The sequence below is a fragment of the Lepidochelys kempii genome, chromosome 1 (genome assembly GCF_965140285.1).
Source record: "Lepidochelys kempii isolate rLepKem1 chromosome 1, rLepKem1.hap1, whole genome shotgun sequence".
NCBI lineage: Eukaryota > Metazoa > Chordata > Testudines > Cheloniidae > Lepidochelys > Lepidochelys kempii.
In genome coordinates this window covers 286,088,532-286,108,292 of record NC_136380.1, presented here as the reverse complement: position 1 = coordinate 286,108,292, position 19,761 = coordinate 286,088,532, and the positions used below count along the sequence as shown (strand labels likewise).

The window sequence follows — 19,761 nt, the reverse complement described above, 5'->3', positions numbered from 1 at the left end:
AACACCCAGCTCAGGGAAGAGAGAGAGAGAATGGATATTAAAAAGGGACGGAGAGGTACCTGTTCTGGGTCATGACGGACTGAGGAGACAGGAAATGCCCATCCTCCAGTCTTTCTGGGAAGCACCAACAAAAGAAGGTTGGAAGCCACTGCATAGCAGTGGGTGCTGGAGAAGGTGCACATTTCTTCTCCCTGTGGTTAGAAGAGACATGAAAATTAGGCAGGGTTTCAAATGTTGCAAATTAATCCTTCACTCTCACATATTTCCTCTTCCCATTTCTCTTTCTTGTCCTTGCAGGCCCCTTCAAACCATGTGACCATCTGTTTGGTAGTTGGCTAATCAGAATTGGAGTGTGGACCATAGTAGGTTTGGCATTTATTTGCAATGCACTGTTAACTGCAACAGTCTTCAAATCTCCATTGTATATTTCCTCTATAAAACTTTTAATTGGACTGATAGCCATTGTAAACATGCTAATGGGTCTGTCCAGTGGTGTATTGGCCAGCATGGATGCATTAACCTTTGGCAGCTTTGCTCAATATGGTGCTTGGTGGGAAAGTGGAGTTGGTTGCCAAGTCACTGGCCTTCTGTCCATTTTTGCTTCAGAGACTTCCATTTTCCTCCTTACCCTGGCAGCACTCGAACGTGGGTTCTCCGTAAAGTATGCTACAAAGTTTGAAACAAAATCCTCTCTTGCTAGTGTAAAAATAGCCATTTTCTTTTGCTTTATGTTGGCACTGATAATTGCAGTGGTACCACTTCTCAGTGAGCGTCAATATGGGGTGTCTCCGCTCTGTTTACCTTTGCCATTTGGGGAACCCAGCTCGATGGGCTTCATGGTAGCACTGGTCTTGTTAAACTCTCTGTGCTTTCTGGTAATGACTGTTGCCTATACAAAACTGTACTGTAGTTTGGAGAAGGGAGAACTAGACAATATTTGGGACTGTTCTATGATCAAGCACATAGCATTATTACTTTTTACTAATTGCATTCTTTATTGCCCTGTGGCCTTTTTATCTTTTTCCTCTTTACTAAACCTCACTTTTATTAGCCCAGAAGTGATTAAATCAATACTTCTAGTGATTGTCCCACTGCCCGCATGTCTAAACCCACTTCTTTATATCCTTTTCAATCCACATTTTAAGGAAGATCTGGGAAGTCTCAGAAAGCAAACTTTGTTATGGAGCAGATCAAAACATACAAGTCTGATCTCTGTTAATTCAGAAGATGTAGAGAAACAGTCCTGTGACTCAACACAAGCCCTGGTAACCTTTGCATGTGCCAGCATATCATATGACGTGCCTACCAGCAACTCACTAATGCCATCATCTTATCAAACGACAGAAAGCTGTAATCTTTCATCAGTAGCATTCGTTCCATGTCACTAGTTTCAGGGGCAAAAACAAAAGTATGTGTGTTTACACATTTTTCAAGCCCAAATGTAAGAGTGGGTGTGTGTACACGTGCTGAAGGGTGGTGTCAAAGGTGCTCTTGATTACAGTTGCATGCAACTAAACAAACCAGTTAATAACAAAGAAAACAAGCAGCAGGCTGAAATCCTAACACATGAATCTTGTCAGCCTGCTTAGGAAATCTCAAAACCAATCTTGTTTGGGATGAAGAGGAAGCCTGAAAGCTGCTAGCATGTATACAGTTGGTTCGGTTTTTCTCTTAGAGAGATGCCAGTCAGAAAAGGCATCTGACAGTCAAGAGCAAAAATAATATATTGAAGAGGTGAATTTTCTTGGAGGCATTGCCATTGTTTTAATTAACTGAGCGTGTTGAGGTACAGAATTTAAAATTTAGGAACAGATTGCTCCCCAGATGGGATAGGTCAAGTTCCCTCAGTGCTTTTTTAATGATATGATTGTTTTTTAAAAATACCTGTCTATGGCTTTGATTCAGCAAGGTATTTAAGCATGTGCCTGACTTCAAACACATGAGCAAGCCCATTGAAGTCCAACAAAGTTTATGGAAAATAGATCTTGTCAAAGTAACTTGATATCATTTTTGATGAGTTTGCAAGTTTGGTTGATAAAGATAATAGTGTTGATGTAATATACTTACTCTTGTAAGGCATTTGACTTGGTACTACACAACATTTTGATTATGAAACTAGAACCTTAAAAAATATCTATGGCCAAAAGGGTAATGCAATCCTTGGATGTATAAGTAAGAGAGTATCAAGTAGGAGTAGAGAGGTTATCTTACCTCTGTATTTGGCACTGATGTGACCAATACTGAAATACTGTGTCCAGTTCAAAAAGGGTGTTGAAAATTTACCAAGGGTTGTGGTGGATTCTCCATCAATGGAAATCATTAAATTAAGATTGGATGATTTTCTACAAGAGATGGTTGAGTTCAATTACAATTATTGGACTTGAAGGAGGAATTAATTCAGGAGGTTTTGTGGCCTGTGCTACAGAGGAGGTCAGACAAGATGATCACAATGGTCCCTTCTGATCTTAAGTTCTATGAATCTATGAATCCCTTGCTGAATCAAGGCCTATGAAGTTGTGTATCTCAGAACCATCACAATTAGAGAGGAAAGCCCCCTGGTACTTTGCCCTTTCTATTTTAAAGAGTTCCAGGCAATGGCTCCCATTGTTTCCTTCTGACACTAGCACTTACCTTGACTAAACTATATTTGGGAGTTCTTTCAATCTCATTTTCTCATAGATGTCACCTTTCCTTTCATGAGCTGATCAAATAGCAATGTCCTATGCATGGATTCAGATTTTGTTTTATTTTTTAAAAAATGTTCTCTGAGCAACAACGTTTAATGGTCCAGTACCTGCTTCTTAGTTTAAAGGCCACTCCACTCTCCAGGTGGATAAAACTGCATTTGGACAACAATACCTAGCTTAGCTGAGCCCAAATAATTAAGATGATCTATTACAGATGGTCTCTGATTTTCATATGTTACATATGTAACTTCCTGGCACCCGAAGGATAGATTTTCATGATGAAAATCTGTTGCAAGCTGTGGACACACCGAGAAATGCCAGTGTGAATGAAGAAAAAATATTGTTTAGTTTTGAAGCTACAGATGGCATCAGCTGACTTTGGCGGACATGTGCATCCTGGGAAAAAATGAACAAATGCAGAAATTATGTCTGGTAAAGCTGGCTGCATGGTTATCTTAACCCTCTATCTCTTGGGGCTTTCGAAGCAGCACAGTATACAGCTGGAGGATGATTCCCGAAACCACTTTGGATTAAACGGAGTATCAGTCAACCACTGCACAATACTTATTATCATGTTTATTTAGCTTTATTTTAACTGGGGTCCATCTGTGCTGCACTGTTTAATGTCGGTGAAATTTCTCCTTGGTTTGCAATGTTTAAAAAGTTGGTAAAATGATTTGAGAAGCAAAATAATGTTATAAGTTTAAAGAATAGTTAAAGAAAGTTACTTTTATCAGAACTTTCATAGCTTGCAGAAAGTCCAAAACAAAAGGCTACTATGGGTCTTTTATTTTTATAAGCGATTTTTGAAATATTTTGATCAGATATTTTAACTTGAAATTGTTAAAATTCGTTTGTTTGGTTTTTTTAAATTGTAAATATAGAACTGTATTTATTGCTACAATAAAATACAACCACACTAAAGGGCATGAGAAAAAGCCATGTACAGTTTCATACTGATATTTGCTATATTTTCTATTGTCTGCTCATATATTTTACTAAATTCACCATCTGTATATATTATATGTAAATGTGTAGCGATTGTAAATAGATTATGTACTTTCTTTTCTATCGGTTGTTCCAATATATGTAATTTGTAATAAAATTTGTGACTAAACAGAAAAAGGCATTTCATCAGGGTCTAGTTCACCAGAATAAGATCTCTGAGGTATGTCTACACTGCAATAAAACTCCCGTAGCTGGCCTATGTCAACTATCTCAGGCTTGTGGGGCTCGGGCTGTAAAACTGCAGCGTAGACATACCCTGAGGTTCTAACCAGAGCTTACATTATAGGTGATTTCTATCCTGTTAGGGGTCCAGGAGAGCACCACAAATCTAGAATAGTATTTTATTTCAACACAGACCAAGCCTCTTTACCTAATATTCTCCCTTATCTATCAGTCTGAAGCCAGGAATCTTTTACCCTGACTATCTTGTATCTACATTCTCTTCTCTATTTTGCATGGGACAGCTCAAAGCTATTCTGTACCCCCCCACACACACACCCCACCCCACCCCACATTTCAATAACAAAACATAGGTTTGAGCAGCCCAGGTTACACTTCTGGTTAAAGCCCGGATGACTGAATAAGAGGGAGACAGTGGCAGGGAATCATAGCCCAGTATAGAGAGCAAGTCTGAATTCATTGTCAGGCTGATTGAGGAGGACCCCAGAAGACGTGCCAGCACTGGGACACACACTAGTGATTAGGAACAGTGCTGGGTGATTATCAATTATTATTATTATTATTATTGGCAAATAATTTAGCTGCCCAAAACTTCAGTTTCAGTCAACCCAAAACTTCAAGTTTTGGCCGAACTGAAAAATGAAAACATTTCAGCAATGTCAAAAAGAAAAATTTTGTTTTATTCTTATTTCAGGCATTTGTCAAAAGCCAAGGAGGATTCACAAAATGGCTGGGGAGGAAAGGAAGTGGCAGAAACTTCTTTTACAACCTTTAGCCCAGTGGGTCAGGCACTCACCCAGGATGTGGGAGACCCAGGTTCAATTGCCCCCTCTGCCTGATCTGACACAAAGGTTCTCCTGCCTTTCAGGAGGGAGCCCTAACCACTGAGCAATGGGATAGTCTGATATGAAGGGCGAGAGCTTCCACAGTCTCTCCTGTTCCACTTTGTATAAATAAGCAGTGAGACAGGGAGTTGAACTTGTGTCACCCACATCCTGGGTGAGTCTTCCTTCTTCTCTCCCGTGCCTCAACGACTGTTCATTCTCATGACAGTGGCAATTCAATCAGTTTCAGTTTATCTTGACTCAACTTTTTTTTCAATTTTTCGGTTCACCAAAAATTTGGAAAAAGCTTTTCAGTTCAACTCTAAACGATTTTTTTTCAGACCTGCAGGCAGATGTAAAAAAGTACATTTTACAGTATTCACCAAGCTCTAACTAGGAACCACTGCACAAAATAGTTGTGCGCACTTGGCTTCTCAGGTGTATTGATGTTGGGCTGAATAAAAGTGGAATACAGGCAGCAAGAAGAGACATACAAGGAGAAGGACAGAAAAGCGAAAAGAGGACAGACTAGAAGGAATAGAAGAAGGCAACGTATCAGAAGAGACATAACACTGAGTAAGAGAATTAGGGAGCTTGAGAATATTCTGGCAGGCACTTGGCCCATGTGCGAGGCAGCTACAAAATCAGATTTTAGAATTGCAGGTGCTAGGCATAAATGACAGAAAAATGAAAAGCAACTCTAGTGTTGGTAATATCAGCGAGTTCGGCCAGGAAAGCTCACAAAGAAATGAAGCTTGAGGAGGGATTTGAAGGCAGAGAGTCAGGTTGTGTGGGGGACAGGATCAGGAAGGAGGGGGCACAAGAAAAAGGTAGAATTCTTTTTGGGAGATGAAAACCCGAGGCATGACAAAGTGGATTGAGGTGGCAGAACTCAGGGCATAAATCAAGGAGGAGGGGACTTCAAGGGACAAGAAGTAGATGGAAGCAGAGTTGTGCAGAGTATGAAGGTGAAGCTGGGGTGACCAGATAGCAAGTGTAAAAAATGGAGATGGGATGGGGGAGTAATAGGCACCCATATAAGACAAAGCCCTGAATATCAGGACTGTCCTTATACAATCGGGTCATCTGGTCACCTTAGGTGAGGCTGAGGTGTTTGAATTTGATGTAGGAGATTGGAAGGCAACGTAGTGATTTAGGAAGGGGATGAAAACGGTCAGCTCAGCAAGTAAGGAAGAAAGTTTTAGCTACGTCATGTTGAGGGGGATCGATGTGAGAATCATGGAAGCTAAAAAAGAGGGAGAGGTTGCAATAGTTGAAGTTGGATGTACGAATGCATAGGTCACAATTTAGCTGTTGGGACGGAAAAGAAGGGATGGATTTTGGAGATGTTACAGAGGGAAAACAGGAGAGGATTGGATGAAAGTGTGGGAGAGGAGGAAAAGAAAAAGGAGCCAAAAATGACTCCAAGGTTTTTTTCCAGGTTAACTGGGAGGATGGGGGTGGTATTATTTCTGCTTTTGTTGTACTACCACTTAGGGGTTCCAGTCAGGGATCAGAGCCTCATTGTGCTAGGCACTGTGCACACATGTAACAAAAAGATGGCCTGTGCCCTGAAGAGTTCACAATCCAAGTACGCTGAAATTATCAGCGATAGCAAAGGAAGGGTATTATAGGGAGGAACTGCAGTTTTATCACATTATTATTAATCATTTATACAGTGGTAGCCCCTACAGGCCTCCCCCAATTCTAGCCCCAATGTGATAGACACTGTATTAAGTTTGAGTTGGTGGGTGGACACCCAGGCAGAGTTGAGAGAAAGCTACAGATGTGTGATTGAACAAGGAGAGTGGGCGGTTAGCACAGAGATGGAAAGGAAAGCCAGCAGAGAGGATGTAGTCAGCCATGGGAAAGGAGAAGAGGGACAAGGACTGAGTCTAAAGGACATTGCTGGAGAGAGAAAACAATGGGGAGGAGAAGCCCCAAGAAAGAAGTTGCATGAAAAGTACCGTAGGATTCAATATGGAAACCCAAACACAGGACTCACAAGGCAGTCATAGCTCTTACCTAGGCCGAGTCTGGATATCAAGTTGTGTTGCAGCCCGCTCTGATCTGGAGCTCTGGTTGCATTTTTGTTCCTGCTGCCCTGCTAGTACCTTTCCATCCAGACTTCTGCAACCAAGTAGCCTGCATGTAGTATCCTATGAAACAGCCATTAACCACGTATAAGTTCTAAATATTATAACCACCCACCATCCCTCTTTTGTTTTTGGACATTCAGCTTTACAATATTTGACATCAGAGAGTAGTTCAGTGATATTCTCTATGTGTTGTCTGGAGAATTGGGACAACTGTTAGGGGGCTTATTCCTTCACCCACTTACTTCCTTGTTCCTTCTCGCATGAACAGAGAGCAACAATACCCGAAGTCCAAAGGTGCAAACAATTCGATGTTTATTGGGGTGAACTTCCAGCAAGCATGATTCCAGTTTCCTTACTTAGTGTCTCCCATCCCAGCTCTGACACCACAAAGCCTTACACCTGTGTCCCTGATCCCATTCCTGCCCTTAGCCAAACATGATTCCAATTTCCCACACACACACACCCCCTCTTCCTGATTGACGGCAGACTATAGCTAAGCAGACTATATAGTAAAACTTGAGTTCTGCTTAGCTATACCTTAACCAATCATTTTCCTGAAATTTAACTAACCAATCCTAACATATTGTAACATGATTATGTAACCAATTATATCCCACCACCTTAATTAGTTTACACCCAGCAAAATTAGTTATACAGCAGACAGGAACAATCACAGAACCAGACAGAGATTATACAGACAAACAACAGCAAAGTGGGAACTATAATGACAAAACAATACAGAAGTGAGGATTTCACATCCCAGCTATTGATAAATGAGTTCTTGCCAGACAGGATGTCTGTCTAAGTTTCCTTTTACATTTTCTAGGCACTTCCCTTTCTCTGGAGGTGATAGGCACTATCAGGACAGGACTGTATTCCTAACAGCCCAATAGCACCTTCTTTCAAGGTGACTGGTCGCTTCCCAGCTTACGGCTGCCTCTGCTGCTTAGCCAAAGGCCTTAGCCTAAGAACAGGACCTCAGACTGTCACAGTAAGAGAAGGACCTTACACCGGCAGACAGTGATTTTGATTCTCTCTTTTATACCTCTAGAACTAGCCAAGTGATAAGAATACACCTAAATTCTTAGAGCATAGGCCTTTACAGACAGGCCTGAATATCTATATTCTAACAACAACAATACCTTACAAAGGCTGTATTGCATGTACGCTGATGTTTCTCAATCATCAGTTTAAGTTTTTATATTGAAGTGTAGGTGTTAACGGAAATATATCAATAGTTGACAGTTATAAGAAATTATATAGTCTTCAGATCAGGAAAGTAGAAAAGACACATGAAAAGTCAGAACAAAAACCAAACCAAAACAGGCCTATAATAAACCAGTTTCTATTTCCAGACTCATTCACGTTGAATGATGGCCCAGATCCTCAACTGATGTAAATGGGCATAGCTCCATTAAATTCAATAAAGGTGCACTCATTTACTCCCGCTGAGGATCCGAGCCATCTCGCCTAACAACAACAACCACCCTGAGTTTTTTCTGCAATATACGTATATCATCTACACAAAGGTTCAAGAAACAAATCCTCCATTCTCGAAGTACATCTCAAAAAAACAAATAACTAATTCAGCTCTAGTTCTATATTATCTAAACTAAGCTCAGGAGTTTGATCCAAATCTGTAATAGTAATGATTGATACAGTCTCAAGCTGCGTTAGATTAGCTCTCCTTTTAAAGGAGAAGGCCAATTTATCCATGCTAAAAAAATAAATAAAATCGAAGCATTCATGTACCCAACAGATGGAAACATACATGGGAGAAAACATAGTATCAACATCAAGAACATCTTGTTCACATAACGAGAATCACAGTCTTCTGGTTCAGTGGCTCCAGAGATCGAGGAAACATGAGCACTTCTCCCCCATAAAACAATTTGTTGTGGCACTGTCAAAATAATCTAAGGATCCAATCTCTGTCACAGGAAAAAACAAACATTAAGAGTATTCCTCTTGAGAGCTGGCCTGAAGCCAGAATTTCTAAAAACCTCAGTCACAGACTAAGAGTCCACTTAACAACCCCATATAATCATTTCACAGGTGGCAACACTTTCCACTTGTCAAGCAAAAAATATGCCTTCACTAACAAGGGATAAAATGTCCATCTGTGAATATTAAGACTTCCACTAAGTAATTTGGATACATGTTCTGAAGAGCTTCTCCAACCAGTTTAGGAATTCTTAAGTCTCTTAGATAATTGGTATTTGACGGCAATTTCAAACTTCTCAGTTTTCCTCTGGAGTCAGAATTTATCTGTAATCATTGTTTTGACAGCTGCCTATACAGTTTTTAATTGGGTCCCTTGCATATCCGCAGCCTTCTCAAGACTGGCTATAGATTTCCCGGCAACAATCTGCAATTTCCATTTAATTAAATGACCTTTTTCTCTGGAAAAGAATTTCTCCCATCTACCTAACAGAGTTACACAAAGTGATTGGGGAGGTTTCACTAATAAAGCAGAAGTTTCACTTACTTAAGCTGTAGCCTTGGTTAGTAACGCAGTGTTCCCAGTTTTGATATGGGCTGCCTTCTTCCTTCCACCATCTTTGTAGAAGAAATGCAGAACGTTTCATATGGGTAAGCAATCCTAGGATAAGAATCAATCAGCTCAATGTAAAGGTCTGCAACCAAAGGGGGCTTTCACAACTCTTCTCCAGGCACTTAACTGTCAGTCTGTAGGCAAACACATAAAGGGGTAGAGGCCAACCAAGAGCTCATGCCCTCTGCTGGAACGGTGAGAACATATCGGAGGTATGTCTACACTGCAGCCAGGTGTAGTTTCGAGTTTGGGTAGCTATACACACACTAGCTTTGATCAACATAGTGGACTAAAATATCAGGAATGGTGACACAGGCTAGCTACCTGAGTACAATCTCATCTAAGACTCTAGGTATGTACTCAGATAGCTACCTGTGCCATGTGCCTACACTGCTTTTCTTAGGACATTAGCTCAATCAAAGTTAGTGCCTGTATATCTACCTAAACTAGAAATTATGCCTCCCACTGCAGTGTAGATGTACCCCTAAACCACAGCAACTCAACCCAAACAAAGGTGCTGGGGTGGATATATACTTATTAAGTTATCTTACACTGCAAGATCACCATAAGCGGACTTCAAAATTTTGATATATTTGCCTGTACCCAGCCCAGAGGCCCTGCTGAAGGCCTCAAGGTCCTACCACACCCTGCCCCAGGAAAGAGCAATAAAGGTGAATCCAAGCTGCCTAGAGAGGCTACAGGGAAGCAGCCAATCAGTGACAAGCAGGCTCATATAAAAAGAGGCTGCTGGACAGAGCAGTTCAGTTGTTGGCTGGAACTGGAGGAGTAAGAATGGTGCTCCTGGCTGGCTGTAGGGCTGGACAGATTAGTTCTGGCTGGAGAAGGTACTGGGAAAGTGGCCCATGGAAGCACAGTAGCAAATAGTTAAAGAGAAGCAGCAAGGGGGTGCTACTTATAGGGCTCCTGAGTTGGGACCTGAAGTTGGGGGACTTAGGCCCACCCACTATCAGAACAGTTGGAGTGGCTAAAACCCTGAGCAAGGGAGTAGTCTGGCGATGGGCTGATAACCTGGAAGATGGTCAGTAATTGTTGAATGTTGTTACCCCTGGAAGGGGATGGACCTATAAATAGTGTCCTAGCTGGGGTACCAGGTGAAGAGCCTCTGGGAAGGAAATCCTGAGGGCACTACTGCATATCAGAGCAGGAAATAATACTTGAGGGAACCCAGGAGGGGCTAAGAGACGCTTTGAAAGCTAGCCCAGAAGGGGCAATATCCAGGACACTGTGATAGGCCCTTTTGGACTATTTACTCCAGAAGGGGGTCTGTTTTGTGTTTGTTTCACATAAGGACTGTGTGTGACTCAGCTAGAGGGCTGAGTCACTGAAAAACCTGCCTCAGAAGGCTAACTGCATGCAGCAATGCAGAGGGAGTGCAGGTGCAGAGACACACCCAGCTGCCAAGGGTGCCCGTGTGAGGTGAGTGGGCCCTGTCACACTGACAGGGAACTGTCCCATGCCTTAAATCTACAAAGGGTTACACCTGTGGAAGGATCGGTTTACTCACGGGTAGGGGGAGGCCACTAGGACCCTGCATGGGAGTAACCATATTAATGGGTCATAACCCTTTGTAGGTTTGGGCCTCCAAACAGCAACATTTTGGGACTGACTGGATTTCAGGAGACTCCCAGGTACTAATCAAACTACCTATCCTGCCCCAGACTCTTTATACTGACAGATTGCTCTCAATTAAATATTCTACAAAGAAACTGCCCACTGCAAACCACAAGGGTAGCAACAGAGTTGTGGGGACAGCTGATCTGCTGTGACATCTTATGTCTGAACTTTAATAAACCCGCTATGTAATGTCATCATGGGGAAAGATGTGTGCAGAGTCAAAAAGGAAGGCAAGCCAAATCATTTCCCAAATGAGGGGAAATCTGCTGAAGATTATGTGCTTTAAATCATATTTCAGCTACAGCTGGCTGGGAAACTGAAGAGTTCAACATTTCAGTGAAAAGTGGTATAAAAAAAAGTCTATAAAATTTTTCATATATTTTCCTCCCATTTTGCAACCCATTTTAATTTCAACTTAAGACTGTCTCAAACTGTTGAAGGTGGAGAGGGTCAAAGTGTGCAAATGATTATCATTTTTATTTTTTCTATTATCATAGCACCTAGGAGCCCTAGTCAGGGACCAAGGCCCCACTGAGCTTGGTGCTGGACAAACACAGAACAAAAAGATGGTCCCTGCCCCTGAAGAACTTACACACTAACAACAACAGATGAATACAGCCAGGCTGATGGAGGAGTATAAGGAAACATTAATAATATTTATACTGTGATAGTACCTGGAGTCCTGAGACTGGGCATTGTCCCATTCTGCTAGGCACTATATAAACAGTGACAGTCCCTGCACCAAAATACAGATAAAGCTAACAGTTCAAATCAGGGTAATTTTAAAAATCCCTCACTCAAACTGTCATACTTTTTTTTTTTTCTTCAAACTTTGCAGGAACATTTCCTATAGCCTTGAGAGTAAAGCTAGCAAATTTGAGGCCAAACCTATTTTCCAGCTTAAAGCTGTAAGGAGGCAAAAATACCGCTATGTTAATGGAGGTCAGTTACAACTTTAATACAGAGATGCCACTGCTTTATACATACGTTCATAGATTCAAAGGCCAGACAAGAACATTTTGATCATCTAGTCCAACCTCCTGTATCACACAAGCCATAGAATGTCCCCAAAATAGTTTACACACTCTAATAAGTTTCTTGTTGGCCAAAACCTGGTTTAAAGGATGCTGTTACCCCTTCTGACCTCAGCAGTTAGCCAATATTCAGGTCTTGCGGGTTGTTTCCATTAGGATGAGAAATTGATAACTGAGTCAGAAATTTCTTTGTTCTAGTCCAGCTAATGTACAAAGTCCTATTTTTCTGAACACAAAAGGAATCAAACAAGAGACAGTTTCTTTGCTCACAGATTCAAGCCCCTTTTCAGCCAGCACTCTGCCCAAAAGCTCTCCCCTCCCTCCCCACTCAGGGTCACATTACAAGTGCTTCTCTGGCTGCCTCTGTTGCTTCCTTGCTGCTGCCTTTGTGTGATTCTGTGGTGTTTTTGCCATTTCTCTCTCACATACATAGCTCCATCCAATAACACCCAGTCCTCTCCATTTGAATTCAGATCCCAATGAAATCCCTCTTCCCACATCACTCAAATTCCTGACTAGACTTGCATGTGCCCTGTTTTGGGGCAGTGGCTTCTATTGTTTCAGCTATCTATTTCATAAAGGGGCTTAATTGTTTTTTCCCATTTATTCTGAATGAAAAGCAGCTGTTACGTCCACTAGCATCAACAGGGTTTCACCAAACCCCCAGCATAATAGTATAAACGATACCACTGATGATGGCTTAGCTATTAGTAGGGCCCTACCAAATTCATGGCCATTAAAAATAAATTACAGACCATGAAATCTGGTCTTTTGTGTACTTTTACCCTATCCCTCAGAGCTGGGCAGCTGGAGCGCAGCAGCTGCTGACCAGGTGCCCAGCTCTGAAGGCAGCGTCACCACACCAGCAATGCAGAAGTGCTGCCACCATACCATGCCACCCTTACCTGTGTGCTGATGATGATGGGGGTGCAGCCTTCAGAGCTGGGCACCTGGCCAGCAGCCACAGCTCTCCGGCCACCAAGCCCTGAAGGCAGCACAGAAGTAAGGGTGGCAATACCATGTCCCCCACTACAATAGCTTTGCCACCCCCTTTTTGGTCGGGACCTCCAGTTTGAGAAACGCTGAGTCTTAAGGACTTTACACGTTTATATTTTGCTGTTTTAAAAATACATATTCATGGTTGTTAAAATGCTGTGGAATTTAAGATTTAAATATCTGAAACCATGAAATTCAAGTAAGTAATACAACAATAGGGAGTGTAAAAAGGAAATTCTTTGAATTAAGGGTACAATTAATGGGAAACAATGCGGAAAACCACCAGTGTACATTTGTTACAGACCACTAGACCTGAAAGAAAAGTGAACAGGAAATATTCCTGAAGCAACTCTTGAGGCACTTGACTTGAAAAGGTAGTGTACATACTTGAATTCCCCCTTAACTACCCAGATCTCTATTGGTTACAAAATACAGTCAAACGTGGATCAGATGAAAGTTACATGGAAGATAATTTAATGTTTGAAAGTAGAGAGTCTAATCAGGGGAGAAGCCATCCTGGATCTATTTATTGCAATAGAGAGGAACTAAGAGAAGAAGGGGAAACTGCTAACAGAGGTCAGGTGCTATGGATCTGGGTGATACTTCCAAAGACATAGATGGCAGTGTGGCATCTAACTCCCATTGGATGTCAGTAGGAGTTAGGCACCCAACAGCCATTTGTGCCTTTGGAATTTTCCCCTGGGATCTTCAAAAGTACCTAAGTGATTTAAAACAACAAGTCCCATTGATTTTTCCATTCTATATGTTTAGGCTGCATTCATTTTCTGCTGGCTCCAAGAACCTGTAGTTCTTGAGGGGCAGGGAGGAGATGGCGTAGTGCATTTTCCCTCTGCCCCACTTTTCCACTGGCCCATTTCCTGCGCAGTTTTGAATTCTCAGCTCCAAAGAGGGCTTTCCATGAGGTTCAAGCATAAGAGATGGTGCTGCAGAGAAAGCTGACCTCCCTCTGCAAGCAAAGAGTGAGATCCACTCCCAGAAGCTTCCCTCCTTACACAGATCTTAGGAAGAGGTTTGAAACGCGAATTTATAGACTGGGAAACAAACATGATCCCAGAAATTATTTTACTGGCATAGAGATGAGACTTATGGAAACATAATGTAACAGATAATAGAGATCTGGGGAGAAACCACTCCACATCTAGGAGGATAACAGAACCATTAACAGTAATCATCATTAGCTTATAAAGGACAAGTTATACTAGAGAAACTTAACTTTTTGCTTGTTTTTTGGTAGAATTACAAAGTAGTGGATGAGAGGAATGCAGTAGCTATATTACTAGCATTTAGCAAAGCATTTGATGCAATATCTTACAAAATAAAACTTTCAGAATTTAATCAAATTGGATAACAACCATCACACAGATTGAAAACTGGCTAAAGTACCATAGAAAGGGCCCCTGAACAGCATTTTATCAAATGCATAGATACCAAGGCTAGAAGGAACCATTGTGATTATCTAACCTCTGTGTTATGCAGTCTGACCTCCTGCATAACACAGGCTATCGGACTTCCCCTAAATAATTCCTACATCACATCCTTTAGAAAAACATCCAATCTGGATTTAAAACTTGCCAGTGCTGTAGAATTCACCACCACCCTTGGTAACTTGTTCCAGTGGTTAAGAATGTACGCCTTATTTCCAGTCTGAATTTGTCTAGCTTCAACTTCTGGCCATTGGACAGTGTTATACTTGTCTCTGATAGATTAAAGAGCCCGTTATCAAACATTTGGTCCCCTATAGGTACTTACAGACTGTGACCAAGTCGCTCCTTAACCTTCTCTTTGTTAAGCTAAACAGATGGAGCTCCAGGAGCTCCATCACTAGAAAGCAGGTTTTCTAATCCTGTAATCTTTCTTGTGGCTCGTCTCTGAACCCTCTCCGATTTATCAATGTCCTTCTTGAAGTGTGAGCACCAGAACTGGACACAGTCTTCCAGCCCTGTGCTAAATACAGAGGTAAAATAACCTCTCTATTGCTACTTGAGAATACCCTGTTTACAAATCGGAGGATCGCATTAGCTCTTTTTTGCCACTGGGAGCTCATGTTCTGCCGATTATCCACCACGACCCCCAATTCTTTTTTAGAGTCACTGCTTGCCAAGATAGAGTCCTCCATCCTGTAAGTATGGCCTGCATTCTTTATTCTTAGATGTATACATTTACATTGAGCCATATTAAAATGCATATTAGGGCAGGGGCTCTGGAACAATTTTTATAGTGGGGGTGCTGAGAGCCATTGATCCAAACTGTAAACCCTGTATAGAATGGAAACCACTTCAAGCGGCAGCACCCCTAGCACCCCTGGTTCCAGCACCTATGTATTAGAGGAGGCATTTAGGGGAGTATTGCAAGGATACAGGTTACATCCTCTCTTATTTAAAATCTCCATTCATTATTGAAGAGTGGGATAAGCAGTCCATAGTTGGTATCCTTGGAGAATTTCAGCAAGGGAAATGATGTGCAAAAGGACATAGCAAGAGGGGAGGGATAGCTCAGTGGTTCGAGCATTGGTCTGCTAAACTGAGGGTTGTGAGTTCAATCCTTGAGGGGGCTATTTAGGGATCTGGGGCAAAAATTGGGGATTGGTCCTGCTTTGAGCAGGGGGTTGGACTAGATGATCTCCTGAGGTCCCTTCCAACCCTGATATTCTAAGATTACAAATATTGCCAGAAAATAACACACTGAGATTCTTTTAAGGAAAATGCAAACAAATACATCTGGGGGGAAAGTAATGCAAAGCACAGACGCTCTGTTGAATGGAGAAACCTGGAAACAGTAACTCTGAAAGAGGTAAAACTAATAGTGAAGACAGCAAGTTAGATATGCATTCATAATGCAATAAAGTATTGGCAAAAAAAAAAGGCCTTTGAAATTTTGAGACTGCAGGCAGAGTGTTACATCGTGGATCTGAATTGTTCTATAATGTTGGGTACCATATAGGAACTTAGGTGATAATTATCCATTGCGGGATTGTGATATGGCTCTTTTGGGATTGCCTCTGCAACATTACATTCATTTTGGGACCTCATTATGTGAAAGATAGCGCCAAATTAGTGGAAGTTCAGAGAACAGCAACAACAAGGATCAGGAGTTTAGAGGGACTAACGTGTGAAGAAACATTAAATGTACTAAATATGTATCAGCAATGGATTAAGAGGGAACATAACAACCTTCTGCAAATGCTTTAAAGGTGTAAACAGCAAGGAGAGACCATAAGTGACAGGAGCAGTAGGATGAAATTAACCCATGGCCAAGTCAGTCTAAATAACAGAATCTCTTTCTGATAATGAGATCTGTTAGGCTGTGAAACAGTTTTCCCAGGGAAGTATCACAGCTAGGCATATTTGAAACTAGGCTGACCATGTATTGTCTAATCCTGTAATGGACTGACAGCAGGGAACAGTCCTGCATTAACAAGTGGTGAGGTTGGATGATTTAGTCTGGCTTTTCTCTAATTTCTGTAATTTTACACACTGATGTCCAAAAGAACAAATAAAATAAGTAATGTGTTTGAACTAGAACTGAGAGAACTCACACTGAAAAATATATTCTTTTTTCTGTTTGAGTTGTATGTGAAAACATAGTTTGATTTTTACAAATGTATTCATCATTCATAACAGTTCAAATACTTTATGCAACCATATCATGGTCTCTGGGTTTTTCAGGAAGTATTTGCTTTGACTATATCTTCGATTACTCTCTATTCCTGGTGTGTGATTAGTTGCTAAATCACATTTTGCTAAATCACACGTTTCTGCTCCCTGCCTGGATGACCAAAGCTTTGTGAATAGCGGGCATGCACTTCCAGCACAAAGAAAATTCACATTTCAATATTCTTATTAGCATGTGAACACGTAAAGAATTATGCAAAGACAATCCCCTTCACACAAATGTTAGTAAGAAGGGATGGATGAGCTGAAAAACAACTCAGAATTCAGAAATAAATTCCACGTGCTATTCTCTCAGCTTCAGTCCTACACCAACATCGTAGCTAAAATATAAAATCTGGGGCACATAGAAATAGATTTCCCTAATCTCCACCTTTCCACCTATATGAATTGGCTAACATTAGGTTCAGAAACAAGCTTAAACCCCGTGTCCTACTGAAACAGAATTATTATTTAGCACCACTGCTGTGTATGCTGCTTTACAAACCACTAGTTCCAGGCCCTGAAGATCTTATGACAGTAGCAAGTTCCTCTTGTCCTCTTGTCTTACTTGTCTGCCATGCGCTTGGTATCTATTCTTGATAGCAGAAGAATGACAATACTGAGTCAGAACAATGGTCCATCTAGCCTAGTATCCTGTCTTCCAGCAGTGGCTGGGCCAGATGCTTCATCTGTAGCCTGTCACCAGTTCCAGCTTCTGGTAATCAGAAGGTTAGAGTCTGGTGTTGCACCCCTGACCATCTTGGCTAACAGCCGTTGATGGACCAATCCACCATGAACTCATAACTTTACACCCAGTTATACTTTTAGCCTTCAAAACATACCTTGGAAATGAATTCCATAGGTTGACCGTGTTTCGTGGGAAGAAGTCCTTTCTCACGGTTGTTTTAAACCTGTTATCTCTTAATTTGGGCTACCTCTGGTTCTTGTGTTATATGAAGAGGTAAATAACACTTCCCTATTCACTTTCTGCTCTGTCATATTGCCCCTGGTTCGTCTCTTTTCCAAGCTGAACAGTCCCAGTCTTTTTAATCTCTCTTCATTTGGAAGTTGTTCCATGCCCCTCATCATTTTTGTTGCCCATCTTTGTACTTTTACCAATTCTAAGACATCTTTTTTGGAGAGGGAGCAGCCAGAACTGTACGCAGTATTCAAGGTACCATGGATTTATACAGTGGTATTATGATATTTTCTGTCGTCTTATCTATCCCTTTCCTAATGGTTCCTAACACTCTCTTTTCCGCGAATTATCCACAATGACTCCATGATCTCGCTGTTGAGTGGTAACAACTAATACATTATTTTATATGTGTAGCTGAGATTGTGTCCCACTCTGCATTACTGCTCACTTATCAAGAAGGCTACCATTTTGTCATGGTTATTTTTAATAAAAGCCATGGATGGATCACAGGGGCAATTAACAAAAATTCTTGGAAGCTGTGACCTTGTCCCTGACTTTTACTGAAAATATCCATGACAAAACAGGGAAGGAGGAGGGCCGAGCATCCTGCCCTGCTGTAGCTGGGAGGGACCCCTGCCTGTGATGGCTAGGGAGCTACGGGGGATCCCCCACTGGCCAGGGACTGCGGAGCTGCAGAGGTTTCCCTGCCACTTGCAGCAGCTAGTGAGCTGCAGGGGTCCCCCACATTCACGGGGACTGGGGAGCTGTGGGGGATTCTCTCCCTGCCTGCAGCGGCTGGGGAGCTGCCAGGTATCCCCCAGCGCCCACAAGGACTGGGGAGCTCCAGGGGATTTCCCCCGCCCCCTGCCACAGAGGCGAGGGAGCTGTGGGGGATTCCTCCACCACCACTGGGGGCATCTGAGGAGCTGCCAGGGATTCTGCCCCGCACGCTCAGGGCCCGGGGAGCTCTGGGCGATTCTACCCTGCAGGGTCCCTGCAGCTCCTGGCCACCCTGGGCTGTGGGGTTACCCTGCAGATCCCAGCCGCTGTGGGCTGAATTCATGAAGGTCTGCGGAAGTTACGGATTCTGTGACTTCTGCAACCTCTGTGACCAAATTGTAGTCTTAATTATCAACATGGAATTTCATCTGCCATTCTGTTGCCCAGTCACCCAGTTTTGTGAGATCTCTTTGTAACTCTTTGCAGTCAACTTTGGACTCAACTATCTTGAGTAATTTTGTATGGCCTGTATACTTTGCCATTTCACTGCTTATTTCCTTTTCCAGAGCATTTATGAGTATATTGAACAGCACTCGTCCCAATAGAGGTCCTTAGGGAACCCATTACTTACCCCCTCTTCATTGTGAAAACTGACTATTCCTATCCTTTGTTTCCTATCTTTTAACCAGTTATTGATCCATGAGAGGACCTTCCCTCTTACCCCATAACTGCTTACTTTGCTTCAGAGCTTTTGGTGAGAGACCTTATCAATGGCTTTCTGAAAGTCCAAGTACACTATATCCACTGGATCACCCTTGTCCACATGTTTGTTGACCCCCTCAAAGAATTATAATTGTTGTGGCATGATGTCCCTTTACAAAAGCCATGTTGACTCTTCCCCAACATATTGTGTTCAATTACGTATCTGATAATCTTGTTCTTTACAATAGTTTCAACCAATTTGCTTAGTACTAAAGTTAGGTTTACTGTATTGTAATTGCTGCGGTTACCGATCAGAAATCAATGTTACATTAGCTATCCTCCAGTCATCTAGTACAGAGGCTGATTTAAGCAATAGCTTACATGCCAAAGTTAGTAATTCTGCAATTTCATATCTGAATGCTATCTGGTCCTGGTGACTCATTACTATTTAATTTATCAGTTTGTTCCTAACCTTATTTATTGGCACTTCAATCTGGGACAGTTCCTCAGAGTTGTCACCTAAAAAGAATGGCTCATGTGGGAATCAAAGACCAATGCAAAGAATTAATTTAGCTTCTCTGCTATGGCCTTGTCTTCCTTGAGTGCTCCTTTAGCACCTTGATCATCCAGTGGTCCCACTGATTGGCAGGCTTTCTGTTTTTGATGTAATTTTTTAAAAAGCTGCTGTTTAGTTTTTGTCTTTTGCTAGTTGCTCTTCAAATTCTTCTTTGG

At 41.8% G+C, this 19,761-nt stretch overlaps 1 protein-coding gene and 1 long non-coding RNA gene across 3 annotated transcripts in view; one reads left to right on the top strand and one right to left on the bottom strand.

The window, feature by feature from the left end:
• LGR5 (leucine rich repeat containing G protein-coupled receptor 5) overlaps window positions 1–3,722 on the top strand; it is a 127,024-nt gene extending 123,302 nt beyond the window's left edge. Inside the window, exons 18-19 of one of the 2 annotated variants that reach the window (XM_073327781.2) lie at window positions 298–362; window positions 2,902–3,722. In XM_073327781.2, coding sequence (XP_073183882.1) covers window positions 298–362; window positions 2,902–2,934 — 98 coding nt within the window. In that variant the 3' untranslated portion in view covers window positions 2,935–3,722. Of the gene's footprint in view, window positions 1–297 lie in introns of both variants that reach the window. The other variant, XM_073327778.2, reaches the window with a different exon arrangement.
• LOC140905112 (uncharacterized) lies at window positions 67–9,392 on the bottom strand. Its single transcript, XR_012156752.2, has 3 exons — window positions 9,287–9,392; window positions 6,725–6,858; window positions 67–191 (listed from the first exon to the last, which is right to left on the bottom strand). It is a non-coding gene; the product is annotated as an uncharacterized LOC140905112 (long non-coding RNA).
• Window positions 9,393–19,761: the final 10,369 nt, after the last annotated feature.